This window comes from Vigna angularis, chromosome 1 (genome assembly GCF_016808095.1).
Source record: "Vigna angularis cultivar LongXiaoDou No.4 chromosome 1, ASM1680809v1, whole genome shotgun sequence".
Taxonomy (NCBI): domain Eukaryota; kingdom Viridiplantae; phylum Streptophyta; class Magnoliopsida; order Fabales; family Fabaceae; genus Vigna; species Vigna angularis.
The window spans coordinates 59548085-59572809 of record NC_068970.1 but is presented as its reverse complement, the minus strand read 5'-3'; the positions used below and the strand labels follow the sequence as shown (position 1 = coordinate 59572809).

The following is a 24725-nucleotide window of genomic DNA, read 5'->3' as shown; positions in this document are numbered from 1 at the left end:
TATGTTTATAGGCGTTAAAATCCAGACTTATTCTTTTATTCTTCAACGCAGTGACTCCTCAGAGGAACATTAATCATCATTTGCAATCACGATTCCACAATACCTTATTTGATTATTTTAATGACAGAAATATCCCTCATCTCGTCATAAAACAAGGTTCTTCAATTTGGATCCCTGGCGGTGAGTCACGGACCAGCATAACCAGTAAAATAATAGCATCACTATCACCATTATCATCTTCTTCATCGTCCTCACCTTCTTCATCAATCTCAGGGTTAACTTCCTCTTTTCCATCTACAAAGGCAGTGGATCTGCAATTGTGAAAAACCCTACACAACCCAATCAAGTTGCTCCTGCAACTACCACAGGTTCTTATTCTGTTGTTTTTCTTTTTCTAATTTTTGTTACTATTAACATTAATATTTGCATGCATTTTTTTCCCGTTTTTCTAGCTTTAATTTCACTTATAAGTTAAGAGTAGGCATTTGAATTTGAAGGTATTTGTTGCAATTGTGCATGGAAATATATAGGTCGAGTCGGATCATTAGCAGGCAGAAAAGGCTACATCAATTGGATGTTGGTTTTGGATGTTTGGAGATCTTAATGAATTGTTAACGGAGATTTTGTTTGATTTTTCCTGATGTATGTCTGGCCTCTGGTAATACATCCACACTCTGATTATTTCTTCATGAACATAAATCCGTGTTTTGGTGTGATAATACAATTCTGTTTTAATGGAAAATTTGTGCCCAGTTCAATCGGAAGTTGTTATCAGTTGAGTATGTGTCCATGACAGAGGTGTGTGTTTGTTTGCGTGGAGTGTGATTATGAAGGTGAATAATGTGTTTGTGGAAGATGAAATGCGGTACTAAGGAAGTGATTTTAAGTTGTTTGCTTGGCCTATTCTGAGTGCTAAAACGTTTTTTTGGGTTGGATGAGACTGAACTTCCTAGTGGGGCATTTTTAATACCAAAAAGTTCGAGTAGGAGAGAGATAAACAATAAGGTACGGAGTGTTGATTTTTTTTATTACATCGTTTTCTATTCGAACTGTGCAAGAGAGGATACATATACTCAACTGTGAAGTACAAATAAAAGAGTATGTATACTTTCCAGTAGTAGACAGTTCCATTAGGAAAGAAGAAAAAGGGAAGGAAGAAAAAGAATAGAAAGTGAGATAATTTTTTAAATTGTTTGGGAGGAAAGAAAGATAAAATGAGCAGACATGTGGACTTCTTTGCTTCATTTTTTGCTGAATCATAGACTTCTCTGCTTGAATACTGATGTCTAGCTAGCTCCAAATATTTTTATTTTCATGTCTTTATTTGTCTTTCTGATCCCTTCATTCTTATACTTACACAGATAAGCCTCTGGAACAACTAGAGTCACTGGAGATATTGTGTGATAGATATTTCCTGAATGTACTGTCTGAGTCAAAGATCTGTATTTTCTATATCGATTAAGCTCAAATGAAAGGAGGACATATTTATAGCTTTAAAGGGAGGTTTATTTTCCTGCCTCTGGTTACCCTTGTTCTATTTACCACATTAATGTGGACATGGGAGAGAAATCCAATAATAGCTATGACTTTAAGATCTGCTCAAGAATGGTACAACTTACCTTCAGGTTTGTACTCTAGCATGGAAATGCATAATACATTAACCACCTCTGTTCTCTTGATCCTTGGTACTGACAGATTGAGTTTGAAACAATTTATGCCGTATTTCAACAAAATCTAAAATCGAAAGCTGCTCCAAGATTAGATTTAGAAGTGGAATATTTTACAAGGAGGAATGCTTGTACCTCTTATTTTTTAGCGTGTTCAGATATTGATATTAATAATAATTTAAATAGTTTTGGAATTTGATGTGTCCTAGTTCTTTAACTTACTAATCAATAAGGATCTTAACATTCATATGATGAATTATAGCTTATAGAAGCTTGATAACGTTCTTGAACTTAGACTTAATTGATAAGGATGTTGATATCTCTTTGGATCTGTTTGGGCTAACTTCTCCATAAGTTCCTTCTTGGAGAGAAAAATCAGAGGAAAAATTGAAATTAACTTCTTTATAAGCTAAAATTAACTTATGCATAAGCTGACTTGTAGAAACTCTCTAATATAGCTTCTGTAAATTTTAGCTCATAAATAAGCTAATTTAATTTTTTTTCTTCTCGTTTTTCTCTTCTAAAAGAGCTAATGGAGAAGTTCATCCAAACATGCTCAAAATAGTTATTGCTTTTGGCCTTGTAGAATTTCTGATAGAAACTTAGAAACACAAAACAGAATGTTAACAGGTTTAGAGGGAAAGTAAGCATGAAGGAATAGTTTGTCACTGTTATTACAAAATTAGGGACTATTCTCTTCCAAGGATTTTCCCTTACAACAGAGTAATGTGCTCAGTTTAGTCCATGATTTCCCAATACCCTTTTCATATGTACACTTTCTGTTATTTATTCTTTCTATAACCTACTCTCCTAATTGACTAACTGTCCAACTTCCAGCCTAACAACACTGCTATTTTTATTTTTTCTAGTATACAATCTCTGGTCTGTCCTTCCTGACACATTGTATTGGTCCCTAACAATTTCCATGGTATAAAATAAACACTGTTAACTGCATGTGTGTCTGTCAATTTCCCTAACAAGTTTGACATTTTCAATTGTATTTGCCTTTTGTTGGATCTGTTCATCACTGTTCCATTGACTAATAATTAATTGATTCTTGTTGGTTTTGTTACCATTTTCTGTTTGTGTTTTGTAATTACCATTACCTAATTCTGCTATTTTCTGTACACTGAGGACTTTCTTTATGAATGCATCTTCAGCGGAAGCCCCTATTGAATCTGTGGGAACCGCAACACTGGAAAAGGATGTGGAAAAATCCGCTACTCCCAGCACAGAAAATAGAACAGAAATTCACCTTGATACTCAGGTTGTGGCAACTGTGGATTCTATACCTGCAGACTCTCCAAAATCTCAATACAATCAAAATTTCACTCCTTCTTCCAGAAGTACAGGAACTCCAACACTGGAAAAGGGTGGGGAAAAATCCATAACCCCAACCACAGAAAATGGAACAAAACTTCAATTTGATTCTGAGGGTATGGCAGCTATGGATTCTATACCTGCAGAATCTCCAAAAACTCAATACAATCAAAATATCACAGCTTCTTCTAGAAGTAAAGGTAGATTCTTTTTGTTCTATTCTTAAATTCATTATAATTAACTTTTTCTTCCACTCTATGAATATTACCTACTGTCATCATTGTTCTGCAAGTACTTGTTTTCTGGGAACCGTTCAAATCACTGCTTTTGAGAATCTGCTTGGGCTGCTCTCTGGCTACTGATTACTGGTCTACGCTGTACACACTAAACAAAGTGAACAACTTTGCTACTTAAGGGTTGTTGTTAATAAGACAAACTAATGGAATCCCTCATCTACCGTAGAGTCAAGAAGTATCCCACTAGATTATTGTTCCCCTGCTATCAAACTTTCTGGATAAGTAGCATTTTCCTATCTATTTTTAGTACTTGCTTAAGTAGGATACAAGTTGAAGATAACAATGACATAAAAATGTTTCCTCTAACAGCTTCTAATTTCTTAAAACATTTTGTTCTCTTTGAATTGGTTGCTTATGCGGAATTCAAATTGGATAACAATGTAACAGATTCATTTCAAGCATTTTAATATTGGAACTTGATATTCTCTTTGAAGTTGGTTATTTCCTTGGGAATCTTAAGTTGTTTGACTGGAGCAATTTTTTTCCTCTCTCTTTCTCAAGTTTTGTAGTAAGTATTACTTCCACCTTCCACTATCATGATATCCATGAATTTTTGCAACATCACCCCAGAAGTTGAATTGTATTTTCAAATCTTAAAGTTTGTTGATAACTCATATTCTGGGAAGTATTTTGAGATCTTAAAAAAACGAAGGCTGAACTCTTATTGAGAGTCTCCTCCTGATGTAGAATGGATTAAGCATATTGAAAGACTATAGTATTTCTGGGAACATTATATTATTATAGAATTTAGTTTTCCTATTATTTTAAAGATCTTTCACTATTTTTAGAGATTGTATGTTTAATTAGTATTTATACACACTTTTATATTTGATCAAAATTTGTGCAGGATTTTATTATCTTTTGACTATGAATAGATTATACCCTTTAGGTGCCTCATATTATTCAAACTTTTTCCCCATAATTGATTATTGATATTTAATCTTAGAGTATCTGAAACTTGAGTTGTCAGAACATTTTCCCCGTAAAGGAGCACTCTTAGTTTGTTTATTACTTTGTTGTTAGATGATTGTCTTATCAGAAGAGGGTAATAGTTTCTTAGTCCAGAGATTAGCATCTTCTTTGTAGTTACATGTTTACCAGTACAATCTAGACTTTCTAACTGGTGACATTTGCCACAATTACTCCAACTAATGCCCCAGAAAATTAGCAAATAGTTTGAAGATTCTATGCCTTTTCCTGGTTTAATATGCTTAAGCCTTGTATCTTCAACAAAATTCTCTGGCTGGATTTATGTTGATTGGATTTCTCCTTTTGCAGTTTGTAATTACGCCAAGGGTAAGTGGGTTGCCGATAGCAGGAGGCCGCTGTATTCTGGGTTCAACTGTAAGCAATGGTTATCCTCAATGTGGTCATGTAGAATGACACAACGACCAGATTTCTCGTTTGAGGGATATCGCTGGCAACCAGAAAATTGTGAAATGCAAGAGTTTAACCGGTCTGCGTTCTTGAGAAAGTAGGTATAATATTTTCTTCTTCTTAGATATAGTTATTCATAACACATCTGTTAGGACATGGAAGGTATATGAGAGGAGAAAGGTGAGGAAGAGTACTTAACTGCTAAACAGTTAAGTGGGGCGGGAAAAGGGTCTTTATAAAAGGACCTCTTTTATTGTTTTCAGTTAGACAGTTATGATTCTTGAGTGTGTAGACCGGTTCAGAACCTGGTGAAGGAGGTTAAGCTCCTGGTATCCCATTGTATTCTTGATTCTTTTGCTGTGAATACCATACAATTCTTTACCCAATTCTTGTTTTGAGATTACTGAAGTGTGTGAGTGAGTGAGAAAGTTAGGATTCTTACCTAGATTCCTAACAAAGTGGTCTGACCTGCCGGATCTGTTTGGGGGAGAGCGAGAACGATGGAGGGAAGAATGAACATAGTTGAAGGACGAATGGAACATCTTGAAATGGCCGTAGACGGATTGAAGGCGGAGTCAGCGGCGAACTGGCAAGACTCGATAGCGATGCGTAAAGACATCCAAGAACTGGTACGGTTGATGGGTGTGCGAACCAAGCAAACCGAGGAGAGCTCCGACGGGAGCCATGGTTCAGTCAATGATAGTAGGGGTGGCCGGCGCGACGACGCAGAAGGAGAAAGAGATGGGGAGCCTTCAAAGAACCCACCCAATTGGAGGCAAAGGGTGGAGTTACCCACATTTGAAGGACCCGATCCTTTGAACTGGATTAACAGGGCCGAAAAATTCTTTGACATACAGAAGGTGGCGGAGGCTGAGAAGATCGAACTGGCCCTTATAGCCCAGGGCACTAGTGCCCTGAGAGAAGTTTACGGGTGGTGCTATTAGCGGAAGATGAAGAAGGGGATGCAAAGGGGAAGAGGTCGAGACGGAGCCACCCCGCATGGAGTTATCGGCATTCTCAGCTGGCGGGCTGACGCAGCCAAAGACGCTGAAGTTACAGGGGAGGGTGGGAGAAAAAGTCGTGCTGATATTGGTGGACAGTGGTGCGAGCCACAACTTCATCAGTAAGAAGTTGGTGGAGGAGCTGAAGCTCAAACAGGAAGACACCCTTCCATATCAAGTAAGCTTGGGGGACGGCCACAAGAAGACCCGATGGTGCTGTCTGAGGGTGGTGGTCGACATGGGGGGAGTTGAGATTGAGGAGAAATTCTATTTTTTCGAGTTAGGAGGCGTAGATATGATCCTCAGAGTCGAGTGGTTGGCCACATTGGGGGAGATCACACTAAATTGGGGGAAGTCCACCATGTCGTTCAGGCAAGCAGGGAAGAAGGTTATCATAAAAGGGGACCCGACGCTGGAGAGAAGGGTGGTTGAACCAGAAAATCTGTTGAAAATGAATGAAGCAGAAACATGGGCTCTGGTTTGGAGCTTGGAGAGCAGAGGACCGAAACGAGAAGATAGAGGAGAAGAGGGGCTGATGGAGGAGCAGAAGGAGGAAATGGGGAGAGTTTTGGAACAGTATGAGGGGGTATTTAGGGAACCCCAAGGACTGCCTCCTGACAGGGAAGAGAGACATCAAATCACTTTAAAAGATGGGGTCGACCCTGTCAACGTACGCCCCTACTGCTATCCACATGTCATGAAGGAGGAGATCGAACGACAGGTGGCAGAAATGTTGCATGCAGGGATTATTCGACCAAGTATAAGTCCCTACTCGAGCCGTGTGATTCTCGTAAAGAAAAAAGACGGTAGCTGGCAATTTTGCATAGACTACCGAGCTCTCAACAGAGCCACCGTCCCCAACAAGTTCCCCATACCCGTAATCGAAGAGTTGCTGGACGAGCTTAGAGGAGAGAGGTATTTCTCGAAGGTGGACCTTAAAGCCGGGTACCACCAGGAAGTAGATATCCAGAAGACGGCGTTTAGGACCCACTTGGGGCATTATGAGTTCCTGGTGATGCCCTTCGGCCTCACCAACGCCCTTGCCACTTTCCAAAGCGCCATGAACGAGCTATTCCGGCCGTATTTGAGGAAGTTCGTTCTCGTCTTCTTCGACGACATTCTCATGTACAGCGCTACGTGGGCAGAGCATCTGCAGCAAGTGAACATGGTGTTGGGCAGATCTGCAGCAAGTGAACATGGAAGGTATATGAGAGGAGAAAGGTGAGGAAGAGTACTTAACTGCTAGATAGTTAAGTGGGGCGGGAAAAGGGTCTTTATAAAAGGACCTCTTTTATTGTTTTCAGTTAGACAGTTATGATTCTTGAGTGTGTAGACCGGTTCAGAACCTGGTGAAGGAGGTTAAGCTCCTGGTATCCCATTGTATTCTTGATTCTTTTGCTGTGAATACCATACAATTCTTTACCCAATTCTTGTTTTGAGATTACTGAAGTGTGTGAGTGAGTGAGATAGTTAGGATTCTTACCCAGATTCCTAACAACATCTTTCAAAGTATTTGCCTGCTACGTTTATTCAATTGCTTATATGTAAATATGCTTAAAAGCTTTATGATTTTACGACAAACATAAATAACCTTGCATCATTTTACTTTTTATTTTATTCGGTCTGTACTCTGTTTGCTTAAATCATAATTTCTAGTAATTTTGTCTTTACCTTTCTCTGTTTTTCTTTGGGTTAAAAAATATAACGGGATTGGTATTTGATACTAATGTGGAATGTAGGATGCAGGACAAAACAATTGCTTTCATAGGAGATTCGTTGGGCCGGCAACAATTTCAGTCTCTAATGTGTATGGTCACTGGTGGGGAAGAGAGCCCAGAGGTTCAAAATGTGGGATGGGAGTATGGTTTGGTAAAAGCACGTGGAGCTATTCGTCCAGATGGTTGGGCTTATAGATTTCCCAAGACTAATACCACTATATTATATTATTGGTCAGCTAGCTTAAGTGATTTGCAGCCCTTTAACATCTCAGACAAACTGTCAAACGTTGCCATGCATTTAGACCGTCCCCCAGCTTTCATGAGTCGGTTCCTCCATCGCTTTGATGTTTTGGTTCTTAATACAGGACACCACTGGAACAGGGGGAAGCTTACTGCGAACAGGTGGATAATGCATGTTAATGGAAAGCCAAATGAAGACAAGCAGATTGAAGTAATTGCAAATGCCAAAAACTTAACAATCTACAGTATAGCCAGATGGCTTGATTTGCAGCTTGTTTCTCATCCTCGGCTCAAAGCTTTCTTCAGGACTATATCTCCTAGGCATTTCTTCAATGGGGATTGGAACACTGGTGGAAGCTGTGATAACACTATACCTTTAACCAATGGAAGTGAGATCATGCAAGAAGGGTCTACTGATACAACTATTGAAGGTGCTCTAAAGGGTACAAAGATTAAAATACTGGACATAACTGCCCTATCGCAATTGAGGGATGAGGCTCACATGTCGCGCTACACTTTTAGAGGAACTCTTAATTCAAGTGACTGCTTGCACTGGTGCCTACCTGGTATTCCAGATACGTGGAACGAACTCCTTGTTGCTCAGATATAGGCTGTCATAGTTTAGGCATCTCTCCTTTCTTACAAATGCATTACAGAATGCATTAGTAAGATGTTTAGGGCACCAGAATATGTTCATTATTTATGGTCTAGGAAGACCAATTATTTGTTTCGTCCAATGATGTATTTCATTTATTGTTTTCTCACCAAATAGGAAAAGTGGGGAGATCGTACAGCCCCATTCCATTTTCATTTTAATGAAAGAACAATTAGGCGAAACTTATATATATGTATGATTTGGACAGAATCGAGGATGAACATAACAACACGAGGTATGAGCTATAAATACCATAGGCATGACCAAACTTGTCATGGCCTTTATTCAACAGTTTGAAATGATTTTGTATTTTCTGTGGAGGTATCTGTATTATAATTGGTTTCCATATGAGTAGAGTGAAAAAGAAATTATCATTGAGACTAGTAATAAATGCTTGTGTGTTAAAAACACTGTCTTCTTTCTTTCAGGTCGGAATAAATTTCTTTCTTTATTTTATTTTATTTGTAACATGGGCTGTGTATCTGGTTACAAGCTAATCTATCCGAGAAACAGAGTGTAAACAGATTATGTTTAAGCTAACATATCATCTTCACTCAGTTTTTATGTCAGAGCATTGAGAATAATTATGTATAGTTTTGTCATCTAGTTTTCAAATTTAGTTAACCTTTTCACTTATCTTTTCTTATTCTTACATGTGTTTGCCCCTATTTAATTTTGTTTATCAAAAGTTTCATTCCAGAGAGCATCATTACAAAGTTTTGAAATTCTAATTACACTGGCACCCTACTGCTTCCACGATCATGTGTCTGCTCTTTTATTTTATTCTATGACTGTCTTAGAGAATGAAGGATCAGACTTAAGCTGCTTTAAGTCTCACAACAATGAACAGATAAAATCAACGATAGTGCCTTTGTGTATATAGGCATACCTATGGGGGAAATCCAAGGAAGTCAACCTTATGGGATGATGTGGTCAATAAAATTAAGAAAAAACTAGTGAGGTGGATGGGTAGGTTTTTTTCTTTTGCAGAAAGAACATGTCTAATTAAATTTGTTTTACAGTCCTCCCATTGTATTATTTTTCCTTCTTTAAATCACCAGCTGGGATATCCAACACCATTACAAATCTACAGAGATTTTTTATGGGGTTGGGATGCAATGCGAAGGGAGATAACATGGATAAAGTGGGTCAATATATGCAAACCTAAGGAATAAGGAGGGTTGGATATTAAGGGCATTGGACTATCTAATACATTTTTGGCCGAGTGGAAATGAAAGTTGAGTACAATAGATAAGGGTCTGAGGAAGGAAATCTTAGAATTCAAATATGAGTCTTGGAGAAATTTGAATGATATTGGTAATCTTACTAACCAATCAAGGTAGTGTAGTGATTTGAGGATAATGTGTAGAAATGAGGCAGATGGGGAGTGCTTTAATGAGAATGTGGAGTAGAAATTAGAGACAGGTTCTAAGATTAATTTTTGGAAAGGGATGGTTAGGAGATTTTCCTCTTATGTATACATTTCTTAAGATGTATCTAAATGCACAAAATAAAGGGGCTATAATAGGGAAATTGGGATGGTGGAATGATAATAAATGTGTGGAGTGGAAGAGATCATGGTTTGAGTGAGAAAGACCGTATATATCAATTCTAATGTCATTAAAACAATTTTCTCTAAATGTGGAAAAGGAAGATGAATGGAAGTGGTGTGATGTAGAGGGGATGCATATATAGTAAGATCAACTTATGAAAAGCTAAAAAGTAACCAACAATGGGACGATACTGTTTTCTTTAGATCTTTTTGAAAAGTCAAGGTTTTACCACGAACATAATTTTTAACTTGGAGGGTAATTTTGAATATAGTGGCAACTAAGCCTAACTTGAGGCATAGAAAGTCCTAGTAGGCAACAATATATGTGTAATGCGTGGTGAGGTGGATGAAATACTGTGTCATCTACTTTTTACTAAGTTGACAACCACAATATGGAGTGTGTAACAAATGGATAGAGACAAATTCAATGCAACATTGTCAAGCAGTAAATCACTTCTAATAATTTAGTAGTTTAGAGCTTAATGTCAAATGTAATATCTTTTCGAAGTGTACGTGAATAACAACCATTTGGGATTTTTGGAATATGAAAAACTATAATTATCTTTAAGAATGCTAGTGTGGATGTAAAATAAATCTTTCGTTTGACACAAATTAAAGTTTGGGTATGATTAACACATAAATTCAACAAGACACTCATTTCATAGTAACAAAGTTGCTCAGTAGGGCCTTGTTCACTTGAGTGGATTTGAGGGAGAGTAATTGAGGGGATTTGAGAGGATTTGAAAATAATTTTTTTTGTTGATTATTTGAGTGAATTTGGAGGTAAATGAGATTGGATTTGGAAGTAAATTTTTTTAATCTGTCACGTCAATCAAATCCTACACTAATTCTCACAAACTTTACTTCCAAATTCATTCTCACTTACCTCCAAATTGACTCAAATAAACAACAACAAAATTTATTTTCAAATCCTCTCAAATCCCCTCAATTACTCCCCCTCAAATCCCCTCAAGTGAACAAGGCCTAGAGGATGGTGTGAAATAGGAAAGTATGTTTGGTTAGTTTTTAGAAAACCTCTACTCTATTTTGTAAATAAGGACCTAACACACTGAAGTAAGGTACTAATGGATTAAGTTGTAGAATGTTTAGCAATGAGTTAACTTTGGTGAAAAAACTTAAACCATCATTTGCTTGAACAAACCTATTATATCTTTACACATCAAAAGCAAGATTTCAATATAGAGTAGTAATGCAATTATGGATAACATTTGAAGGATTACACACGTCCCTATAATTAATCTTTCTACTTTATCTATTATGGGTATTTTGGAGTTTAATTTGAGGTGTGTCCTAATTTTTAGTTGATAATGAGCCCTTTTTTCATGTGATAGATTTTTTTTTATAATTTATATTATAAGCATTGCATTGTATTTAGAAGTATAATTTTGAAAGTACTCTATTAGACTTATTTTATAAGTTTGTATAAGGGTCAAGACATCATAAATGCTTGCATTATTTATTTAATTATTTTTTGTTGATATAAAAGATTGTGAAATTATATTTTATTGGAGAGGTAATATACAAGAAATTAAAGAAACAAGTAAAACTATAAGTTTAAATAAGCTTTCACTAAAATCATTTTTGAAGTTAAGAGACTTTAATATGAGTATTTTTATTTTTAAAGCAATGTAAAATTTAGCGAAATTTTTTCTATCAAGCATACAAATTGTTTTTAATCATTCTTATTTTTTCAAAAATGAAATTCAACCAGATATAAACTATGAAAAATTGATAGATTTGATTTTAAATTATTAAATGTTGGTAATATTTTATCTAAATTAATCTAAATCACATGTCTCTCTTTATGTAGAAACTTAAAAATACACAAATTTTATTAATAGGGTACTCAATAGCTAATTTATATTCATTTTCTTTTTAACCTTTATTGAAGGATACAAAAACTTATAAATATAAATCTAGGTCACACAAAAGTATTAGTTCAATTGAGACTCTTACCTTATACTTTTATTTTCTTGTACTTATTTTCGTCTACCCCTTTCACAAGAATTATCAACTCAATACCTAAAAAACATTATGTCTAAACTTAGTAAGAACACCCTATTATAGTTAAAATATTTATCATAAAAAATTATTATATTATTTTTTAAACTTTTAATGTAAGAATTAAATTAATTTATATTTTGAATTTTAGAAACATGGTTAAAACTTCCCTTTAATACACTGTATATTCTTTAACATGGTAAATTACACTTGTAGCAACAAATAATATAATTTATATATTGACATCCTCACGTGTGAAGTTTATACATCTTCTGATATAAAATTTTCTTACATATTTTTAATATATTGGAGATATAAAGAGGTTTTCTACAAAATAAATAAATATATTTTTAAAACTTTTTTAGGTTTGATTTAATTCGATCTCTAGAAAAAAGAATTCAATCATTTGCATATTTAAAAATTTTGAGATAACCTAGTCATCATGACATAGCCATACTTTGAAGTTTACGATCATCCAATGCAAACATAAAAGTTATCTATCAAACTACATTGTCACTTCATTATTTTAATTTTACATTATCTTAATCTAATACGAGCTTATCCTTTCATCAACCAAAACGACGTTGTTTCAATTATTCTATTAGGCACACACCCACGACAAAAATCTCTTCCCCACTATAAACCCATACATTAGGGCGCGCTTTTACCGGGCCTCTCTCGCCACCGCATCTCCACCGCGTCTCCGCCGCAGTTCCGTCCATCTCTGCCACCGCAGCTCCGTCCATCTCTGCCACCGCTTCTGCTTATCTCACTCGCTCTTTGTTTCTATAATTCTTCTACCGATCTCAACAATGAGTCTTTCAGCATGGGCAGAGCTATCACGTTGTTTCGCCGCCGCAGCATCCGCGAAACCTAATTCCGGCAAGTCCAACCCCACAGCCGCAACAAGCCTCGTTATAAACAGTCCAATAGGTCGTGACGGTGCCGTTTTGTCAGTTTCTCGGTCGAGGAAGACCAGCAGAATAGTCGTGGAAGCTAGTCAAGGTCTTACTTATAGGGACGCCGGCGTGGACATCGATGCCGGTGCCGAACTCGTGCGTAGGATAGCGAAGATGGCGCCAGGGATTGGAGGCTTCGGCGGTTTATACCCTCTCGGTATCGTTTGAATCTCTTTTTTTACTCTTTTGTTTTTCGTTCCTTGTAATTGAATTTTAATCGAACCTGTTCTCTGGGTAGGTGATTCGTACCTCGTTGCCGGAACCGACGGCGTGGGAACGAAGCTGATGCTTGCGTTCGAAACTGGAATTCACGATACTATTGGGATTGATCTGGTAAATTTTTTTGCAAAGTGATTTTTTTTTTAATTTTATTTTGTATTTTGTGTATGGTTTTGGAGGTTTGAGCGTTGTTTATTCTGTTTAGGTTGCGATGAGTGTGAATGACATTGTGACTTCGGGGGCGAAGCCTTTGTTTTTCCTTGATTACTTTGCAACTGGCCGCCTTGACGTGGACGTGGCGGAAAAGGTAAATTCTGCGCCTTCTATTAAACTTTGAGCGAGTTGTGAAAGCTTATTCGTGTTTCTATTCTCATATAACTTCATTTTCTTCAGGTTGTAAAAGGCATTGTTGATGGTTGTAAGCAATCTGATTGCGTTCTTTTAGGAGGAGAGGTAATTGACAAGTCTTGCTGCTTGTTTTTTCACAGTATATAATTGGGTGGCATCGGTCTTGCCATGTCATGTTGTCATGCATTCACTTTTGACACTGAAGTAACTGGATAATTCACTGCTAAAATTAAATCTTTTTTGTTTTAAACTTATTGCGAGTCTCAGATATTGAGTTGAGTGTACTTAGATGAATGATTGGATATTTACTAGAACAGATAAGTTTTGAACAACTGCTTGTGAGAGAAAAAAGTTGAAGGGGCAGTTATTATGTTGTGTGGCTTGACATTGTGAGAAGAGTAATAGAACAAACGCTAGTCACCGTTTACTGGTTTAAATGTTACATGGATTCTTGGAACTTGATTGTCGTGGATTTTTCTGATCTTACATTGTTGCCAAGATGATTAAGTACTTGAAAATATTGTTGCCAATATCTCTTCTGTAATAAGTGTGATAAAAGAGAGTATGGTTTTTTATATTTCTATTTGGTTTTATTTGCTTTTCAGACTGCAGAGATGCCTGGTCTCTATAAAGAAGGTGAGTATGATCTTAGTGGCTGTGCAGTTGGAATTGTGAAGAAAGATTCTGTAATTAATGGGAAAAATATAGTTGCCGGTGACGTTATTATTGGTCTACCATCGAGTGGAGTTCACTCTAATGGTTTCTCACTTGTAAGAAGGTTGGTCAAGTATAGAATCGATTAGATTTTATTTATTATGGATTATCAGTTGCTGAAATTTAATAATATATCCTAACAGAGTACTTGCTCAAAGTGGTCTTTCACTGAAAGATCAGCTTCCTGGTAGCAATATTACAATTGCAGAGGCTTTGATGGCCCCAACTGTGATCTATGTCAAACAGGTCATTCTACATTCTGCGTGACAAACTTTTAAATACCATTTTTTTCTTATATAAATTTTTCCCTTGACTTACTCTCTCACTTTTCAAAATAGGTACTGGATTTAATTAGCAAGGGAGGGGTGAAGGGAATTGCCCACATCACTGGTGGCGGTTTCACAGATAACATACCCCGAGTTTTTCCGGAAGGCCTCGGAGCATTAATATACGACGGCTCGTGGGAAGTGCCTGCAGTGTTTAAGTGGCTTCAGGAGGTAACACATCTTTCTGTAACGCTCCTTGAATAAATATACCATAGCGGAAAAGAAATAATATAAAAACTAAATTGATTGATAACTTCTCACATTAGGCTGGGAAGATAGAAGACTCCGAGATGAGACGGACTTTTAATATGGGCATAGGGATGATCCTGGTGGTTAGTCCAGAGGCAGCTAACAGAATACTCGAGAACAGAGGCCAAACAGACAAATTCTACCGCATTGGTGAAATTATAAGCGGCAACGGAGTCACCTTCAGCTAATTTTTTTAGTTGAGTTTATTTAACGTTGTAATTTTAATACTTTAATATAAAGTTCCTCTCAGGATGGGATTTGAACTCTTGGTTTACTTGGAGCCTAATAAATTTCCAAACATAAATGTTACAACATTTGACAACAATTTTGCGGATGTTAAGTTGCTGTTGAAAAGTGTTTACGCTTATCTTCATTTGACAACAATTTTGCGGATGTTAAGTTGCTGTTGAAAAGTGTTTACGCTTATCTTGATCTCCCATTTAGTGAAAATGATTGAAGTATAATGATCTTGTGATTTTAGGGACGGCTGTAGAGAGAAAGCAATGGAAGAGGAAGCTTTTAGCATAGTATCCACATACAAGCTTATCAAATTCGAGATAAACTCGTGAGAATTGAGTTTTCTTCAGATAAAAAAATTATATAAATAATACCTTAATTCAAATAAATAAGATTACAAAATTATATAACTTTAAATAAATAAAATTTATAATTATATTATTTATAAAAATAAATATTTAAATTATTGTTATTAATTTTGATCTCATTAAAATATATCTTTCAAACTCGTAGAACACAAGTTTGCTTTCGAGCCATAGACGTAAACTCGAGCCATAGACTAACTTGAAAGTTTGATAATCATGTCCACATAAACATTTTTTTTTTTTTAAAATAGCATTTCACAACCATGGTGTGATATTGAACATATTTAAAGACATTCAAGACTTACTTCTTATTTCCTATTATACAAACTTATATATGCTTTAACACATTTTACTTCCATAGATATTAGTTAATTATAACGTTGTTTAAAATAATATATTTTTATGATAAACTACGACGTTGGAAAGTAATCTCCTAATTCTAATATAAGAGACTACATGGGTACTGACACCTTAATCTCCACATTTCTATTGCATCGTTATATATTTATTATATGAAAATAATAAAATATTTCTTTTCATTTTTATACACACAAGATAAAATTATTTTGTTCAACTATTTTTCTTTATAAAAAGATATAATTTTTTTTATGTGTATTTTATATTTTGATATATTATTTTTCCATATTACAACTATTATCTAAAAAAGTAATACTTAACGCGACAGAAAATAAATATTGTAATAAAAACTTAATAACAATAATTTGAAGTTAAAGAAAAATAATTATATTTTCTATACTTTAAGTACGAAACTAATTTATTTCTATCACTTCAATACAATAATGCAAAAATACAATAAAAATATAGATATTTATTTCAAACATATGTATTTTTATTAATATTGAAGAGAAAGCAATAAAACAAACTAAATAAGACATCCAGGAGTACTGTACTGTTATAGATTATAAAAGTTGAATGTTTAAAATGCAAATGTGAAACAAAACCTTTTTTTTCTTTTTTCTTTTTTCGTGCTTTCTTCTCCAAATTTGGTTCTAATCAATCATTTCTCGTTCTGCTCTTTCCCTCTCTCCCTGTTCGTTTAAATGACACACCTTCGTCCAATCCTATAGTTCTTTTCTGTAACTATTGATGTTATACTTTTAACATCACTCTTTCGTTTTTAAACAGGTGAGAAACCCTAGTTTTTTTCTTCTAATTATATGATAACAACTCCAATTATTGCTTGTGTGTGAAGCTGGATCCTCAAGTTTGTAGCTTTGTCACCTTTGGAGCATAATCTTGACTTGGGATGGCGTTTGAAGGCTTTGATCCTATCTTTAGCAAACCCAAAGTGGAATGGACTTCTCAAAGGTCTTCTCCGTTGTGTCCCTTTTTCGTCCATGTTTATGCCGCTGATTCTTCTCACCTTGTAATTCATGTCACTAATATCTGTGATGCCTGGGAAGCTCGTCTTTCACTTTCCATGCTTGAGGACATTGTGAGCATTCTTGATCACCTTCACTTGCTTGCATCATTATCTGTTTGAGGAAGAAATGTGATTCACAGTGTTGGTTCGGAGAAGAACTGTTAAAAATTTAAACAAAAAAGAAGAAGGAAAAATGTTGATTCAATTTAATAAAGAGGTTAAATAAAACTCAAATGCCTTTTGTTGGTAATTTTTGCTATATGTTGTGATGTTATGATCCTGAATATCAAATGTTTTTTTTTCTTCCTTTATTATGTTAGTTTGCTAAAAAATTCTGAAAAAGAAAAGTATTCTTATCATTTTATTTATAGTAGTGATTGCCATTTTTTTTTATCTTTTGTGCAGAGGGATATTGTTGGAATAGGGGGATCCTGGTCAGAGTTTGTCAATTATTTTATAACATCCCTTAAGTCACAAGATCTGAAGCTGGTTCTAGAGGCAAATTCAAATTCTGATGCTAGTTAGTATTCTAGCAACATCTACTCTTCGTTTTCTGGAAATTTTAAAATAAGAAACATCATACAATGTATGATATTTCGAAATAAATTTAACTGCAGAAGTGTTTGAGCACGACCTTACCCATTTTGAATTTCAGTCCTTCCTTGAAGATCTGGATCAATGAAGTTCTGAGGGATTTAAGTTTTTGTGGTCAGGCTATGATTTAGTAAAAACATATATATGTTCTGTTTTATAAGTGTGTATGCATAAACTTCTGAGAAATTTAAATAGGAAACATGAGTGGTCTGAATTGAATTAATTAAAATTTTTATCACCATTGAAGAAACTTTTGATCTTGTGTTTAAATGTTTTGCCAAATAGGCCCTTTAATTTTATGTAAGCCCAGAAAAGTTCTCCTATAGTTGCCATTCCCCTTATTTTTCTTTTAAGAAATTTAATGTTTTAGGCGCATAATTAAACTCTTTGTTGTGGCTGTTCTTTAAGGGGAGTCTCTATCATTAACTTTCATGATCATTTGTTCTATTAGTGTGTGGCATTAGACTTAATGAAGAGGTTTGGTGACTCATACAAAGTGGTGGCTATTTCACATGAGGTTAAATGTTGCATTATGGGGGTTATCGCAAAGTAGATGATTATGGAGTGGACAATCTAAGTTGAAAGAAATCAAAGAATAGAGTTGTTGCATGTATGTAGTTAAAACTTGATTTTGATATTTACCATGATTTTCTTGTTATGTTGCCTAGCACCTTGATATCATTTTCATTTTGATATCTTTCAATCGTGGTATTTTGATTCTATTTGTTGTCTTTCTAATGCTGCTGTTTGTGAAATGGGATTTCTGTCTTGTTATTGCGGATTACTTTTTGTCCTGCTTCAGTAATCCGTTAATAATTTATTATTTTTCATTTTCAATTCATATATTGACCAATATTTCAAGAGTTACGGTTGTAATACTTCTATATGGCTACATAAATATCCCATAATTTTTGTATGTTCTAATTTAGAAGTTCTCTGATGCACCTGATAAAGAATTCCATATTATAATTATTGTTTTTATGAATCATTTTAACTAAACATACTCATTGGTCACTGCTCTCTGTTGTCCGATGCTAATATTTCAGGTGTTAGTCATGCAAAATTAGTAGCTCAGAAATCAAAAGGGATGCCTTTGATCACCATTCCACTTACCAAAGTTGTGGACTGCACTGCTATGGAAGTTAAGTTGAATTTTTGCTCAAGCCTCTTTGATGCATTCAAAATGAAAAGCATGGAGTGTTCTCTTGTAAAAGGTGTGCGCAACCTTTCAAAAAGTATTGATCTTTTGAATCTGAGGTCTTACTTGTGTTTTGTTTTTTCTAATCATGTTTGTAAATGATCAATATAGCTTGTTTAATTATGTTGAATTTCTAGGCTATAATTTTGTCATCGAAAGATAATTTGTTATAAAAAAATGAAATTTAGTTGCATAGTTGTCATTCTGAAATTCATTCTTTATGACTGGACGAATAATTGTAGTTCATTCCTTTTATTCTTTGGTAAAAAAAGTTTGGACTATTTAGTGGTAATTGGAAATATGAGTAGCTTTGGCTTTCATGAATGGCCAATTTAGAAAATATGAAAAATGCTTGCCATCGCCTGTGCTCTTGATGATAAGTTGGTAGGTCTATGTTTCTTCTCTGATATTGATAATTTGTTCATGTCTTTGATTCATTGTAACTCATTTCTAGATTTTCCTTCCAAAGATGTGGGGAAGATATATATAAACTTAGACCTAGACCTATATAGCCTATGTTCTGGAGTTCATTGTTACTTTTGTTGTTCTTTCAGAGCAAGAGCACTCTGCCCGGACAAACATGTTAGCAGCTGAAAAGGTTCGATAGCCAAATTGAGTTGAACTTTTACAGCACAGGCTCTGTATATATTATAATTTTTCTGGTTGATATCTCTGATCATAATTTTTTGGTCGGGATTGCAAAGGAATTGATTTGCGTTCCTCCTTTGTGGCGGTGTTGAAGTTTTATTGGAAACTTTCTGGATGTCATTAATAATGGCTGAATATTATAGAGTTCTCTTACGTAGTGTGGAATTCATTGTTATATTATGAATTACAAGTTTAACAGAACATGTCTTTATTGAAATTAAGTATAGGAATCAGTTCACAAAACAAATGAAAGTATCAAGAAGAACTATCAGGCATTCAAGAGGCCTGAACTCTGCACTTTCCACATTTGCCCAGTCGGCCTTATAATGCGCTTCCCTTCCTTTTTATTCTCCCTAAGTCTACTTCTAACTAACACTAGTTAGCAGCTATTGACAACTGTTTCAGCTGAACAGGGGTCTCATCCCATTCTCCCTTTCCAATTCTCCTATTATACGCCCTCTCCTAACAGGAGGTTGCAACCCTCCTTCATAGATATGATTCCTTTCATTTTCATAGTCTAATCGTGGGTTTTTCCTTTGCTTAATATGTCATTACGCTTGAATGATTTATATTAAAAACTTAGATTATATATCACCTACCTCAACATTTGATTTGAATGGGATTTTGCTTATTCTTAGGTTCTGGGTTGAAAGTTTTAACTTTCACCCATCTGCTGTTAATAGTAAATTGGTAAAATTAAATTGGCCCCTATTATCATTGTAAGCTTAACATGATCATTCTTTTTATACCTATCAGGAAAGAAATGAGAGCATTCAGCTGGAACAGAGGCAAAAGTTTCAAAAGATTAGCGACTTAGACAATGGTGTTTCTACTGAGGGATTGCAAAACTCTCCAGGTAAAGGGTCGGTCTTTGCTGAGAAAGTGTTATCTTGCCTTCTGTAGTGTAGGGGTGCAGTTAATAATTGTGGGGGTGCAGTTAATAATTGTGGGGGTGCAGAAAGCAATAGCCGTCTATCATCTTCGTCTTTTGGTTTAATTATTTCTTCTGCTAGGAAAACGGTAACAGTATTCTTAGATCTATTCTCTTATGAATCAAGAAGAAAAACAAAACACAGGGACAAGGAGAAGAAAGGCCACTTCCCTCTTTGAATGTTCTCTTATGTTTGGGAGCTTCTGCTTATATTTCGCTGTTGCTTTATTGCAACTGTTTTGGATTGTATTCACCATGTCTTGGATTTTAGTGCTTCAAGCATTAATGAAAACAATTTGTGTTTCACCTTCCTGGTGACATGCAGACAAGCAAGCAACTAGGCATGGAGGTTCTACTAAAGTCAAGAATCGTAAGGTGCCAGCATATCGCAGGCAAGTTTTCTTACTAGCTTATTAGCCTTAGTTGTAGTCCTACTGTGTACTGCTTTCATCATAGTAACACTCAACTTTTTTTCTCAGCAGGACCAAAGTAAGAGGGGCCCTCTTGCATGATAATGAGGAATGAGTTATAATTGAGTTCCATTCAAACCAGTTGCTTAGTAGGAAGGAAGTGAAAGAACGAACAAAACAAAGTAGCATTCCATTGAATTTCAGATGTTTTTGCTTGGCTTGGTATACATGGGGAAATTTGATGGGATGGGATGGTTATGTTTCACTTGATGATAAAACTTAAGACGGCCAGAGTGAATTTAAACTAATCTGACATTATAGTGGACATGCTTGTATATACTACAATTATTTAAACGTGTACAATATTTTTTATTAGTGCTTTTGGACACCCTGTGTTGTGAAAAAAATATTTTTCTTTTCTTAAAATTTGGGAATAGGCAGGAAATTCATGATAAGTTGTCCACCCAAAGTTTGTGCTTTAGGTGTAGTGTAATGTGCTCAACCTAACTGCAGCACATGGAATGAAATCTTCTGTTGGTTAACCACGTGGTCCATTGTTAATGATAATAGCCCAGCTTGATTGCCAGAAGTATGAGCTGAAAAAATATTAGTGCCACATTACAGAATAGATGCCTCTTCCATATGTATTAGCATTCGTGACTTTTAGAAATAATGATAAAAATGAATCTTGAGACAAGTGACCATAGGATAGTTCTCGTAATGTTTGCCAATTGCTTTGTAAATGCCCCATAATTTAGCGTTAAAAAAGCACCCAGTTCAGTCATAATGAATAGTGTAATTGAAATTTGGCCTGCTAAGCGAGGTATAGAATAATCCCACTTTGTTTGTTCTTTTTTCAGGACAAAGCCAGTGACATTGGCCTAGCCTGAGATGATTTAAAATGAGTCGAGGAAGGAATCTAGATGATAAGAGAAACACAATGTTGTGAATTAAGTAATCATGTAAAGCAAAAACCAACATAATATCCTGTTAGTACAATTTGTTGGCATTGACCAGACCTATAATTCTTTATGCTTTTTTTTAGAATATCTTCATCGCTTCCTATCAGAAGAAAAACCAAGACACGTGAACGAGAGAGAAAGAGAGAGTCACCATAGACTTAGTTGGTGATAACCTTGCCAAATCTCCTTTGGGAACATCTGTATCTAAGAATGACATAAGAGATGAACCTGTAAACCAAGATGAAGCACACAGTGACCCCAACATTCTTCCATCTGTTACTCTCTCCCCCGTACCCTTCTTCTTCAAGGACATCCTCTCCGCTCTTAAGACATGCCCCAAACATGTACTCCAAGCACTTTCCCGAGTTGGAGAACTCGTTGATCAGGAACCCTTCAAAGGGATACTTAAACAAGGATATATAATGCATGAAAATCCAGTAGTTTGGAATTTCTTGCTTTGATATGAAGTACCCAGAGAACAAGAAGAATGACCCTATAACACCAGCAATCACTGAATTCCCAACAATAAAATTAGGCACCAGAGCACTAAAACACACCACAACTGAATTGGCCGTGTAAAGAATCAGCCATATCAGCAACAAAAAGTGCAAAAAGGCCAAGAAATTCCGGTTGAGACCAACAATCCAGTACAAGGGCATTGAGAACAAAATGGCTAGGATGAGAAGAAATGGCAAGTAAACTAGGCCATTGGCAATTGCATACGATGACACACGGTAGCTTCCACAAGATGTTTCCTTCATTAGAATCTCCCTTTCTTGCAGAAAAATGGGTAGAGCTTCTATGCTGCTTGACAACAAAAACGTTAATATGAAAGCAAATAGACCCACCCTTTCATAAGCTCCCTCTATATCATCCTTAAGGTTACAAAAGATGGATCCCACAACCAACCCAGAAACCAGCATCTGAATTGTCCTACAAGCAAATAGCTCTTTTGTACGAAATATGTTCTTGGAAAACCTATGGGTGAGAATCATAGTTTCTCTCAATCTAGAATTAGCAAAATCACAAGTGAAATCCATTCCAACGAAGATGGTTTCTTCATCAATTACCTTGGATTGCTGAAACAGCTGTTGCAAGGTAAACTTACCGTTCCTAATCTCACCAGCTTCATCACCGATTTTTTTCTGTTGCATTGTCCCTGGCAATTGCCTTGGAGTTTCCACCTGAACTGGCACACATGTCTGTTGTTGCTGAATGGTATCGATGGACTCAATGGCAAATTCAACTACATTGACATGAAGAGGAAGCTCCAAACCGATCAACCTTAGATTTACACCAAGCAACTCAGCAGTTCCATGGTGCAAAACACTTCCATTGGCCAACAACAACAATGAATTGAACAGCTTCACTATTCTGAACCCGGGTTGATGGATACTAAGGATTATAGTTCTCCCTTTTGTGTCAGCCATGACCTTAAGCATGTCAATTATTTGCAAAGCTGAAGTACTGTCAAGCCCTGAAGTTGGTTCATCAAGAATCAGCACTTTTGGTTCATGTATGACTTCAACACCAATGGAAACTCTGCGCCTCTCACCACCAGATATGCCTCGAACCCTATCATCGCCAATTCTAGTGCCAGCAACGTGGTCAAGTCCAAGCTCCTTAATCAATGACTTGACCCTGGAGCAGAGTTCCTCCTGAGAAAGCTTCAGCCTCAGCTTTGCACTAAACATCAGGGTTTCTTCAACTGTAAGCAAAGGAAACAAAGTGTCCTTTTGTGTCACATACCCTGAAAGCTTCCTGAACTGAGCTTTGTCCACAGGCTTGTGGTTCACCAACACAGTACCACCTTGAGGGTTATGTTTGCCGGCTAGAATCTCAAGCAGTGATGATTTGCCAGCTCCGCTTGGCCCAACAATTGCTAGGATCTCCCATGGTTTGGCTTGGAAACTCACTTTCTTCAGCACATGCCTTACTCCACTGCAACTTTGTTCAGCTTCTGCTTCCCCTTCTGGCTCTTTACCATCTTGTTCAGTATCAAGTTGTGCAGATTTGCTGAAGATTTTAAAAGGGTGCTCCGATTTGTGTGTGTGGATGGTGTAGTTTATGCCAATGGCCTCAACCTCACAGCCTTGCATCTTCATTTGAATAGATTGCTATGCCTCCTTTTTCTATATGTTTCTCTCGGTTGTTTCTACTCTCTTCTAATTCCCCAACCCATTTTGCTCTCTTCCTCTCTGTTCTATAATCTTTTTTAAATCAGTGGTTTTGGCCTCTGCTACTGACAGTGAAACAATGTGTGGCTGTAAGGGATTTAGCTGCAAAGACACTCAGCTCCTCGAACTCTGTATAAAAAGTTCACGTGCACCTCTTGCTATTTCTTCACCAATTTTACATATTTGGACACGAAGATGCTCGTATAAATTTAAAATAACTAATAATGTAGACGTAACAACTCAACAATATAATAGTATTTCTCTACAGTTACTAATGTTAGTGGATATAACATGCTTTTGGTAAGAATTAACACTTTTTCAGAGATAATAAGTTCTTTAACTAAAGATAATCTTTGTTGATTAACGTACCAAATTGAACGTCTACCATTTTTTCTCTGGTCTAGGATGTGGAACATTGAAAAATTCACGTGAATAATTTTGGTTTCTCGTTGTTTAATGGACAGCTATGCATCAAACATAGCTTGGATGTTGTTGCCAGTTGCCAATGGCAACTGTGAAATGAAGGATGCTAAATCAAAACTGTGAATGGTTTTGGTGTTTTGGTGCATAATTGATACAGATATGGGATTAGATTCGTGCTGACATATTTTTATTTATTACAATTCAGTTTGTCACACTGTTTATTACATAATACTACACTGTTTTACCTGCACCATGATGTTTGCAAACAATTTTTTTATCACTTTGATCTTGTATCCACTTAAGCAGCGAATAATCTAATTCATGCAATAATAACAATGGAACCTTTTACCAGTGATGTATATCTGGAAACAAGGGTCAAGTTTTTATCAGTTCTATCACTTCCTCTTTATATTTGTGTTTACTGATCAAATTAGCTATAACACAAAATTAAGAACACTGTTGAGAGTATACCAGAGTACTGAAAATTTTCGTGTATTTTAGGAGGATTGGTTATAGAAGTGATATTTTTTGGAACAAAAACCATGAAGGGCTAATCATGGAATTATTGAAAAACACTTAAGTACACATTTGGACTTGCATGAAAGGACAATAAGATTTGGCAATTACCAGAGTGGTGGACCCTTGGGTCTTCAAATTTGTGGCTGAAATTTCATAACGCTCCACAACGAATCAAAATCTTTCATAGCTGTGTATTTTGATAAGCTCACAGATT

General features: G+C 35.9%; 4 protein-coding genes across 15 annotated transcripts; 3 read left to right on the top strand and 1 right to left on the bottom strand.

The window, feature by feature from the left end:
- Window positions 1–114: 114 nt before the first annotated feature.
- On the top strand, window positions 115–8563 carry LOC108347273 (protein trichome birefringence-like 14). 4 transcript variants are annotated; one of them, XM_017586452.2, is made up of 6 exons: window positions 116–368; window positions 531–658; window positions 1362–1625; window positions 2828–3187; window positions 4562–4757; window positions 7401–8563. In XM_017586452.2, the coding sequence occupies exons 3-6, from the start codon at window positions 1469–1471 to the stop codon at window positions 8227–8229; spliced, it is 1542 nt and encodes a 513-aa protein (XP_017441941.1). In that variant the 5' UTR covers window positions 116–368; window positions 531–658; window positions 1362–1468; the 3' UTR covers window positions 8230–8563. The 4 variants fall into 4 exon arrangements, with proteins under 4 accessions (XP_052734049.1, XP_017441941.1, XP_017441933.1 ...); XM_017586459.2 differs by having other exon boundaries at window positions 117–368; window positions 498–658; XM_052878089.1 differs by lacking the exon at window positions 531–658 and having other exon boundaries at window positions 115–368; window positions 2802–3187.
- A 3892-nt stretch (window positions 8564–12455) lies between these two features.
- LOC108330825 (phosphoribosylformylglycinamidine cyclo-ligase, chloroplastic/mitochondrial) lies at window positions 12456–14988 on the top strand. The gene is made up of 8 exons (XM_017565396.2): window positions 12456–12964; window positions 13046–13140; window positions 13232–13333; window positions 13420–13479; window positions 13980–14152; window positions 14232–14334; window positions 14427–14585; window positions 14681–14988. The coding sequence occupies exons 1-8, from the start codon at window positions 12661–12663 to the stop codon at window positions 14849–14851; spliced, it is 1167 nt and encodes a 388-aa protein (XP_017420885.1). The 5' UTR covers window positions 12456–12660; the 3' UTR covers window positions 14852–14988.
- Window positions 14989–15119: 131 nt separating this feature from the next.
- Window positions 15120–23576, top strand: LOC108344991 (uncharacterized). 9 transcript variants are annotated; one of them, XM_052875456.1, is made up of 8 exons: window positions 15180–15228; window positions 16479–16721; window positions 17055–17169; window positions 18290–18478; window positions 18996–19039; window positions 19846–19945; window positions 20346–20412; window positions 20500–23576. In XM_052875456.1, exons 2-8 carry the CDS (start codon window positions 16533–16535, stop codon window positions 20543–20545), a joined length of 750 nt encoding a protein of 249 aa, XP_052731416.1. In that variant the 5' UTR covers window positions 15180–15228; window positions 16479–16532; the 3' UTR covers window positions 20546–23576. The 9 variants fall into 9 exon arrangements, with proteins under 9 accessions (XP_052731435.1, XP_052731416.1, XP_052731419.1 ...); XM_052875459.1 differs by lacking the exon at window positions 15180–15228 and adding an exon at window positions 16139–16411 and having other exon boundaries at window positions 16499–16721; XM_052875453.1 differs by lacking the exon at window positions 15180–15228 and adding an exon at window positions 16140–16411.
- LOC108344982 (ABC transporter G family member 5) lies at window positions 21374–23497 on the bottom strand. The gene has a single exon (XM_017583531.2). It carries the CDS (start codon window positions 23495–23497, stop codon window positions 21551–21553), a length of 1947 nt encoding a protein of 648 aa, XP_017439020.1. The 3' UTR covers window positions 21374–21550.
- Window positions 23577–24725: the final 1149 nt, after the last annotated feature.